At 59.6% G+C, this 9214-nt stretch overlaps 1 protein-coding gene across 2 annotated transcripts; it reads left to right on the top strand.

Moving 5' to 3' along the window:
* The first annotated feature begins 2377 nt into the window (after positions 1-2377).
* On the top strand, positions 2378-8801 carry LOC140468511 (uncharacterized). Of its 2 annotated transcripts, XM_072564592.1 has the most exons (3): positions 2378-2490; positions 5998-8471; positions 8532-8801. In XM_072564592.1, exons 2-3 carry the CDS (start codon positions 6781-6783, stop codon positions 8647-8649), a joined length of 1809 nt encoding a protein of 602 aa, XP_072420693.1. In that variant the 5' UTR covers positions 2378-2490; positions 5998-6780; the 3' UTR covers positions 8650-8801. The 2 variants fall into 2 exon arrangements, with proteins under 2 accessions (XP_072420693.1, XP_072420692.1); XM_072564591.1 differs by having other exon boundaries at positions 5998-8801.
* The last annotated feature ends 413 nt before the right edge of the window (positions 8802-9214 follow it).

The following is a 9214-nucleotide window of genomic DNA, read 5'->3' as shown; positions in this document are numbered from 1 at the left end:
AGAGAGAGAGAGAGAGAGGGCAGGGGAGAGAGAGAGAGAGAGCGCAGGGGGGGAGAGAGAGAGCAGGAGAGAGAGAGCAGGGGGGAGAGAGAGAGACAGAGAGAGCACAGGGGGGAGAGAGAGAGCAGGGGGGAGAGAGCGTAGGGGAGAGGGGGGGGAGAGAGAGAGAGCAGGGGGGAGAGAGAGAGCGGGGGGGAGAGAGAGAGGGGGGGGAGAGAGAGAGAGCAGGGGGGAGAGAGAGAGAGACAGAGAGCGCACAGGGGAGAGAGAGAGCACAGGGGAGAGAGAGAGGGCAGGGGAGAGAGAGCGCAGGGGAGAGAGAGAGAGACAGAGAGCGCAGGGGAGAGAGAGAGCGCAGGGGGGAGAGAGACAGAGAGAGCGCAGGGGAGAGAGAGAGCGCAGGGGAGAGAGAGAGACACGGAGAGCAGGGGGGAGAGAGAGAGGGCACAGGGGAGTCAGAGACAGAGAGAGAGACAGAGACAGCACAGGGGAGAGAGAGCGCAGGGGAGAGAGAGAGAGAGAGACAGAGAGAGCACAGGGGAGAGAGAGAGAGAGCAGGGGGAGAGAGCACAGGGGAAAGAGAGAGACAGAGAGAGGGAGAGAGAGACAGAGAGAGGGAGACAGAGAGAGCGCAGGGGAGAGAGAGAGAGCAGGGGGGAGAGAGCGCAGGGGAGAGAGAGAGAGACAGAGAGAGAGAGACAGAGAGCACACAGGGGAGAGAGAGAGAGCAGGGGGGAGAGAGCGCAGGGGAAAGAGAGAGACAGAGAGAGGGAGAGAGAGACAGAGAGAGGGGAGACAGAGAGAGCACAGGGGAGAGAGAGAGAGAGAGCAGGGGGGAAAGTGACAGAGAGAGAAAGAGACAGAGAGAGCACAGAGGAGAGAGAGACAGAGAGAGAGAGAGACAGAGAGAGCGGGGGGAGAGGGAGCGCAGGGGAGAGAGAGAGACACGGAGAGCAGGGGGGAGAGAGAGAGAGCACAGGGGAGTCAGAGACAGAGAGAGAGACAGAGACAGCACAGGGGAGAGAGAGCGCAGGGGAGAGAGAGAGACGGAGAGAGCACAGGGGAGAGAGAGAGAGAGACAGAGAGAGCACAGGGGAGAGAGAGAGAGAGCAGGGGGGAGAGAGAGAGAGAGACAGAGAGAGCACAGGGGGAGAGAGAGAGAGCAGGGGGGAGAGAGCACAGGGGAAAGAGAGAGACAGAGAGAGGGAGAGAGAGACAGAGAGAGGGAGACAGAGAGAGCACAGGGGAGAGAGAGAGGGAGACAGAGAGAGCACAGGGGAGAGAGAGAGCGGGGGGGAGAGAGAGAGAGAGAGGGAGACAGAGAGAGCGCAGGGGAGAGAGAGAGAGAGCAGGGGGGAGAGAGCGCAGGGGAGAGAGAGAGACAGAGAGAGGGAGAGAGAGACAGAGAGAGGGAGACAGAGAGAGCACAGGGGAGAGAGAGAGAGAGAGAGCAGGGGGGAGAGAGAGACAGAGAGAGGGAGAGAGAGACAGAGAGAGGGAGACAGAGAGCGCAGGGGGAGAGAGAGAGAGACAGAGAAAGAGACAGAGAGAGCGCAGGGGAGACAGAGAGAGCGGGGGGGAGAGAGAGAGACAGAGAGAGAGGGGGGGAGGGAGGGACAGAGAGAGAGAAGGAGCGAGGAGAGAGAGGAGCGAGAGAGCAGGGGAGGAAAGAGCTAGCAGGGGGAGAGAGAGAGAGTGGGGGGGGGAGAGAGAGAGAGGGGGGAGGGAGGGACAGAGAGGGGGGAGGGAGGGACAGAGAGTGGGGGAGAGAGAGAAACGAGTGAGGGTTGGAACTGAATTGTTTGGAGCGTGGGTCAGACTGGCTGCAAGTCCGTCATCCTGAGTGGGGGTGTTGGGGGTGAGGGGGGGGGCGGGTTACGTTTCAGAAGAGGAGGCTCCGATCTCTGAGCAGTGTTTGAGGGGCTCGGGGGGGGTGGGGGGGGGGATGGTGGTCTCGCTGCGGATCTACGAGGAGGTAGTCAGCGAGGGTCGATGGGGGTTCCCCTCTTGATGTGGTGCACGTGGACTTGTCGAAGGTGTTGGTGCCAGGGTCAAACAACGGGTTTGGGAGGAGAGGGGCAGGAGAACACAAGATGATCCCCCCAGGGGAGGGAGGGAGGGGAGTGGGGGATACAGAGGGGTCGGGCTGGTGGGAGGTCTCCCGGGCGGGGGGGGGGGGGTGGGGGGGGTAGGGGGGGAGAGAGGGTCAGTGTCGGGGATCCCCTGTTTTCCCTGATCACAGTTAACGACGCCGATCTGGGGAATGGTTTGCGGGACGGACTATTGGGTGGGGGGTGGGATAGAGGGGGTAGGGGGGTATATTGTTCCGATACCCCTCCCCCTCCCCGCTGACTATGTGTTTTACCCCCCCCCCCTCAGGAGGCACTAATTGAGGAATATGCAGTTGCCGCCCAGTTCTGGAAGTTGACGACATGTGACATGTGTGAGATAGCACGCAACAGTGTCAGGCAGAGTGGCCTCTCCCACCAGGTAAGGGGTTAAACCACCCACACCCCCACCCCCACCCCCTCACACCCCTAAACCCCAACACCCGTGTTGCGCTCCCCGTGTTGGGATCTCCGTGTTGGGGTCCCCCGTGTTGGGGTCCCCGTGTTGGGTCTCCGCGTTGGTGTCTCCGTGTTGGTGTCCGTGTGTTGGGGTCTCCGTGTTGGGGTCCCCGTGTTGGTGTCTCCGTGTTGGGGTCTCCGTGTTGGGGTCCCCTTGTTGGGGTCCCTGTGTTGGGGTCCCCGTGTTGGTGTCCCCGTGTTGGGGTCCCCGTGTTGGGGTCTCCGTGTTGGGGTCCCCGTGTTGGTGTCTCCGTGTTGGGCTCCCCGTGTTGGGGTCTCCGTGTTTGGGTCCGTGTGTTGGGGTCTCCGTGTTGGGGTCCCCGTGTTGGTGTCTCCGTGTTGGGCTCCCCGTGGTTGGGGTCGCCGTGTTTGGGTCCGTGTGTTGGGGTCCCGGTGTTGGGGTCCCCGTGTTGGTGTCCCCGTGTTGGGGTCCCCATGTTGGGGTCCCCGTGTTGGGGTCCCCGTGTTGGTGTCCCCGTGTTGGGGTCTCTGTGTTGGGGTCTCCGTGTTGGGGTCCCCGTGTTGGGGTTTCCGTGTTGGGGTCCCCGTGTTGGGGTCCCCGTGTTGGGGTCCGTGTTGGGGTCTCCGTGTTGGGGTCTCCGTGTTGGGGTCCCCGTGTTGGTGTCCCCGTGTTGGGGTCTCCGTGTTGGGGTCTCCGTGTTGGGGTCCCCGTGTTGGGGTCTCCGTGTTGGGGTCCCCGTGTTGGGGTCTCCGTGTTGGGGTCCCCGTGTTGGGGTCCGTGTTGGGGTCTCCGTGTTGGGGTCCCCGTGTTGGGGTCCCCGTGTTGGTGTCCCCGTGTTGGGGTCTCCGTGTTGGGGTCTCCGTGTTGGTGTCCCCGTGTTGGGGTCCCCGTGTTGGGGTCCCCGTGTTGGGGTCTCCGTGTTGGGGTCCCCGTGTTGGGGTCTCCGTGTTGGAGTCTCCGTGTTGGGGTCCCCGTGTTGGGGTCCCCGTGTTGGGGTCTCCGTGTTGGAGTCTCCGTGTTGGGGTCTCCGTGTTGGGGTCCCCGTGTTGGGGTCTCCGTGTTGGGGTCTCCGTGTAGGGGTCCCCGTGTTGGGGTCTCCGTGTTGGGGTCTCCGTGTTGGAGTCCCCGTGTTGGGGTCCCCGTGTTGGGGTCCCCGTGTTGGGGTCCGTGTGTTGGGGTCTCCGTGTTGGGGTCCCCGTGTTGGGGTCTCCGTGTTGGGGTCCCCGTGTTGGGGTCCGTGTGTTGGGGTCTCCGTGTTGGGGTCCCCGTGTTGGGGTCTCCGTGTTGGGGTCCCCGTGTTGGGGTCTCCGTGTTGGAGTCCCCGAGTTGGGGTCTCCGTGTTGTGGTCTCCGTGTTGGGGTCCCCGTGTTGGGGTCTCCGTGTTGGAGTCCCCGTGTTGGGGTCCCCGTGTTGGGGTCTCCGTGTTGGAGTCCCCGTGTTGGGGTCCCCGTGTTGGGGTCCCCGTGTTGGGGTCCCCGTGTTGGGGTCTCCGTGTGTTGGGGTCTCCGTGTTGGGGTCCCCGTGTTGGGGTCTCCGTGTTGGGGTCCCCGTGTTGGGGTCCCCGTGTTGGGGTCTCCGTGTGTTGGGGTCCCCGTGTTGGGGTCCGTGTGTTGGGGTCCCCGTGTTGGGGTCCGTGAGTTGGGGTCTCCGTGTTGGGGTCCCCGTGTTGGGGTCCCCATGTTGGGGTCCCCATGTTGGGGTCTCCGTGTTGGGGTCTCCGTGTTGGGGTCCCCGTGTTGGGGTCTCCGTGTTGGGGTCCCCGTGTTGGGGTCCCCGTGTTGTGGTCTCCGTGTTGGGGTCCCCGTGTTGGGGTCCCCCGTGTTGGGATCTCCGAGTTGGGGTCTCCGTGTTGGTGTCCCCGTGTTGGGGTCTCCGTGTTGGGGTCTCCGTGTTGGGGTCCCCGTGTTGGGGTCCCCGTGTTGGGTTCCCGTGTTGGGGTCCGTGTGTTGGTGCCCCCGTGTTGGGTTCCCCGTGTTGCGGTCCCCGTGCTGGGGTCCCCGTGTTGGGGTCTCCGTTTTGGGGTCTCCGTGTTGGGGTCCCCGTGTTGGGGTCCCCGTGTTGGGGTCTCCGTGTTGGGGTCCATGTGTTGGGGTCCCTGTGTTGGGGTCCCCGTGTTGGGGTCCCCGTGTTGGTGTCTCCGTGTTGGGGTCCCCGTGTTGGGGTCCGTGTGTTGGGGTCCCCGTGTTGGGGTCTCTGTGTGTTGCGGTCCCCGTGTTGGGGTCTCCGTGTTGGGGTCTCCGTGTTGGGGTCCCCGTGTTGGGGTCCCCGTGTTGGGGTCTCCGTGTTGGGGTCTCCGTGTTGGGGTCCGTGTGTTGGGATCCCCGTGTTGGGGTCTCCGTGTTGGGGTCTCCTTGTTGGGGTCTCCGTGTTGGGGTCCCCGTGTTGGGGTCCCCGTGTTGGGGTCTCCGTGTTGGGGTCTCCGTGTTGGGATCCCCGTGTTGGGGTCCCCGTGTTGGGGTCCCCGTGTTGGTGTCCCCATGTTGGGGTCTCCGTGTTGGGGTCTCTGTTGGGGTCCCCGTGTTGGGGGTCCCCGTGTTGGGATCCCCGTGTTGGGGTCCCCTGTGTTGGGGTCTCCATGTTGCGGTCCGTGTGTTGGGGTCCCCGTGTTGAGGTCCCCGTGTTGGCGTCCCCGTGTTGGGGTCTCCGTGTTGGTGTCCCCTTGATGGGGTCTCCGTGTTGGGGTCCGTGTGTTGTGGTCTCCGTGTTGGGGTCTCCGTGTTGGGGTCCCCGTGTTGGGGTCCCCGTGTTGGGGTCTCCGTGTTGGGGTCCCCGTGTTGGGGTCTCCGTGTTGGGGGTCCCCGTGTTGGTGTCCCCGTGTTGGTGTCCCCGTGTTGGGGTCTCCGTGTTGGTGTCCCCGTGTTGGGGTCTCCGTGTTGGGGTCCCCGTGTTGGTATCCCCGTGTTGGTGTCCCCGTGTTGGGGTCTCCGTGTTGGGGTCCGTGTGTTGGGGTCCGTGTGTTGGGGACCCTGTGTTGGGGTCCCCGTGTTGGGGTCTCCGTGTTGGGGTCTCCGTGTTGGGGTCCCCGTGTTGGGGTCTCCGTGTTGGCGTCTCCGTGTTGGCGTCTCTGTGTTGGCGTCTCTGTGTTGGGGTCCGTGTGTTGGGGTCCGTGTGTTGGGGTCTTCGTGTTGGGGTCTTCGTGTTGGGTCTCCGTGTTGGTGTCCCCGTGTTGGGGTCTCCGTGTTGGTGTCCCCGTGTTGGCGTCTCTGTGTTGGGGTCCGTGTGTTGGGGTCTTCGTGTTGGGGTCTTCGTGTTGGGGTCTTCGTGTTGGTGTCCCCGTGTTGGGGTCTCTGTGTTGGGGTCTTCGTGTTGGTGTCCCCATGTTGGGGTCTCCGTGTTGGGGTCTCCGTGTTGGGGTCTCCGTGTTGGGGTCCGTGTGTTGGGGTCTCCGTGCTGGGTTGAGGTCAATGCTAACCCCCTCTCTCTCCTTGTTCCCCCCCCCCCCCCCCCTCGCCCCGGCCCCCTCTCCAGGAGAAGCAGAGGTTTCTGGGAGTGGATTACCTGAAAGACGGTCCCGTTGGGAATGACATGTTCCGCTCCAACGTCTCCCAGATTAGGGTCGCCTTCCGGTTCGAAACCTGGAACCATGAGCTCAAGATCCTGCTGCAGGGGGCGGGTGGGGGAATGGGGCAGTGACTCCCTCCACCCACCCCCCCCCACCCACCCCACCAATCATCGATGTCCCCCAAACACCCCCTCCCTCCAGAGTATTGAGTACAGGAGTTGGGAGGTCATGTTGCGGCTGGACAGGACATTGGTTAGGCCACTGTTGGAATATTGTGTGCAATTCTGGTCTCCTTCCTATCGGAAAGATGTTGTGAAACTTGAAAGGGTTCAGAAAAGATTTACAAGGATGTTGCCAGGGTTGGAGGGTCTGAGCTACAGGGAGAGGCTGAACAGGCTGGGGCTGTTTTCCCTGGAGCGTCGGAGGCTGAGGGGTGACCTTATAGAGGTTTATAAAATCATGAGGGACATGGATAGGGTAAATAGACAAAGTCTTTTCCCCCTGGGGGTGGGGGAGTCCAGAACTAGAGGGGCATAGGTTTAGGGTGAGGGGGGGAAAGGGACCTAAGGGGTAACTTTTTCACCCAGAGGGTGGTACGTGTCTGGAATGAGCTGCCAGAGGATGTGGTGGGGGCTGGTACAATGACAGCATTGAAAAGGTGGATGGGGACATGAATAGGAAGGGTTTAGAGGGAGATGGGCCAAGTGCTGGCAAATGGGACTAGATGAGGTTAGGATATCTGGGACAGCATGGACGGGTTGGGCCGAAGGGTCTGTTTTGGTGCTGTCCGTCTCTCTGACTCTCAGCTCCTCACATTTACCCTTGACCTGCCTGGTGTCTCTCTCTCTCTCTCTCTCTGTGTACTGGTCTCTCTCTCTCTCTGTCTGTGTACTGGTCTCTCTCTCTCTCTCTGTCTGTGTACTGGTCTCTCTCTCTCTCTCTCTGTGTACTGGTCTCTCTCTCTCTCTGTGTACTGGTCTCTCTCTCTCTCTCTGTCTGTACTGGTCTCTCTCTCTCTCTCTCTGTGTACTGGTCTCTCTCTCTCTCTGTGTACTGGTCTCTCTCTCTCTCTCTCTCTGTGTACTGGTCTCTCTCTCTCTCTCTCTCTGTGTACTGGTCTCTCTCTCTCTCTCTCTCTCTCTCTCTGTGTACTGGTCTCTCTCTCTCTCTGTCTGTGTACTGGTCTCTCTCTCTCTCTCTGTCTGTGTACTGGTCTCTCTCTCTCTCTCTCTGTGTACTGGTCTCTCTCTCTCTCTGTGTACTGGTCTCTCTCTCTCTCTCTGTCTGTGTACTGGTCTCTCTCTCTCTCTGTCTGTGTACTGGTCTCTCTCTCTCTCTGTCTGTGTACTGGTCTCTCTCTCTCTCTCTGTGTACTGGTCTCTCTCTCTCTCTCTCTCTGTGTACTGGTCTCTCTCTCTCTCTCTCTCTCTGTCTGTGTACTGGTCTCTCTCTCTCTGTGTACTGGTCTCTCTCTCTCTCTCTGTCTGTGTACTGGTCTCTCTCTGTCTGTGTACTGGTCTCTCTCTCTCTCTCTCTCTGTGTACTGGTCTCTCTCTCTCTCTCTCTCTCTGTCTGTGTACTGGTCTCTCTCTGTCTGTGTACTGGTCTCTCTCTCTCTCTCTGTCTGTGTACTGGTCTCTCTCTCTGTCTTTCTCCCTCTCTGTCTGTGTACTGGTCTCTCTCTCTCTCTGTCTGTGTACTGGTCTCTCTCTCTCTGTGTACTGGTCTCTCTCTCTCTCTGTCTGTGTACAGGTCTCTCTCTCTCTCTCTGTGTACAGGTCTCTCTCTCTCTCTGTGTACTGGTCTCTCTCTCTCTCTCTCTGTGTACCGGTCTCTCTCTCTTTCTCTCTCTCTGTGTGTACAGGTCTCTCTCTCTCTCTCTGTCTGTCTGTGTGTACTGGTCTCTCTCTCTCTCTCTCTCTCTCTGTGTACTGGTCTCTCTCTCTGTCTGTCTGTGTACTGGTCTCTCTCTCTCTCTCTCTCTGTGTACAGGTCTCTCTCTCTGTCTGTCTGTGTACTGGTCTCTCTCTCTCTCTCTCTCTCTCTGTCTGTGTACAGGTCTCTCTCTCTCTCTGTGTACTGGTCTCTCTCTCTCTCTCTCTGTGTACCGGTCTCTCTCTCTTTCTCTCTCTCTGTGTGTACAGGTCTCTCTCTCTCTCTCTGTCTGTCTGTGTACTGGTCTCTCTCTCTGTCTGTCTGTGTACTGGTCTCTCTCTCTCTCTCTCTCTGTCTGTGTACTGGTCTCTCTCTCTCTCTGTGTACAGGTCTCTCTCTCTGTCTGTGTACAGGTCTCTCTCTCTCTCTGTGTACTGGTCTCTCTCTCTCTCTCTCTGTGTACCGGTCTCTCTCTCTTTCTCTCTCTCTGTGTGTACAGGTCTCTCTCTCTCTCTCTGTCTGTCTGTGTACTGGTCTCTCTCTCTGTCTGTCTGTGTACTGGTCTCTCTCTCTCTCTCTCTCTGTCTGTCTGTGTACTGGTCTCTCTCTCTGTCTGTCTGTGTACTGGTCTCTCTCTCTCTCTGTCTGTCTGTGTACTGGTCTCTCTCTCTCTCTCTGTCTGTCTGTGTACTGGTCTCTCTCTCTCTCCCTCTCTGTCTGTCTCAGGAAAGCGAACCTTTTAAATGTTTACATGGTGTGACTTTTGACAGAGTGCGGTTGATATTCGGGGGGGGGTTTTGCTGTCACTCTGTCTGTCATCGCTTGGGTCAGCAATCAGCGAGCAGCAAAACACAGACTATAACCAATTATTATCACAGCGTGTGCTTGCAAGATTAAAATTCAGCTGGCATTTTCTTGCAATAAAACCAAATGTGGTTGAGGCAAGACACTAGCCGTTGGTTTTCAGTCCCGTTGCACCTTTGCAAAGACCTGCAGCAGAACCTGCACATCAAGAAAGCGATAGAACGCGGCCGCGTTATTCCAGTTAAGGGTGGCTTTCACTCCCATCGGGCGTGCCACCGTTCTGAATCAGACACAGGCCGTTCAGCCCATCGAGACCTTCCGTAGAGTGGCCCCCAACCTCCCACCCTCTCTCCATTTGCCACAGAAGGGGGCGCGGAGGCAGTCAGGCTGTAGTCAAACATGTCCCCACGGACACTGCTGGACGGAATTGAGGGATGTAAAATTCTCGACTGGGGGGGGGTGGACAGAGGAGACACGGACAGAGAGAAAGAGAGAGAGAGAGAG

The sequence above is a fragment of the Chiloscyllium punctatum genome, chromosome 47, assembly GCF_047496795.1.
Source record: "Chiloscyllium punctatum isolate Juve2018m chromosome 47, sChiPun1.3, whole genome shotgun sequence".
Classification (NCBI taxonomy): Eukaryota; Metazoa; Chordata; class Chondrichthyes; order Orectolobiformes; family Hemiscylliidae; genus Chiloscyllium; species Chiloscyllium punctatum.
The sequence above is the reverse complement of the archived record's forward strand: the minus strand, read 5'-3'. Positions and strand labels throughout refer to the sequence as shown.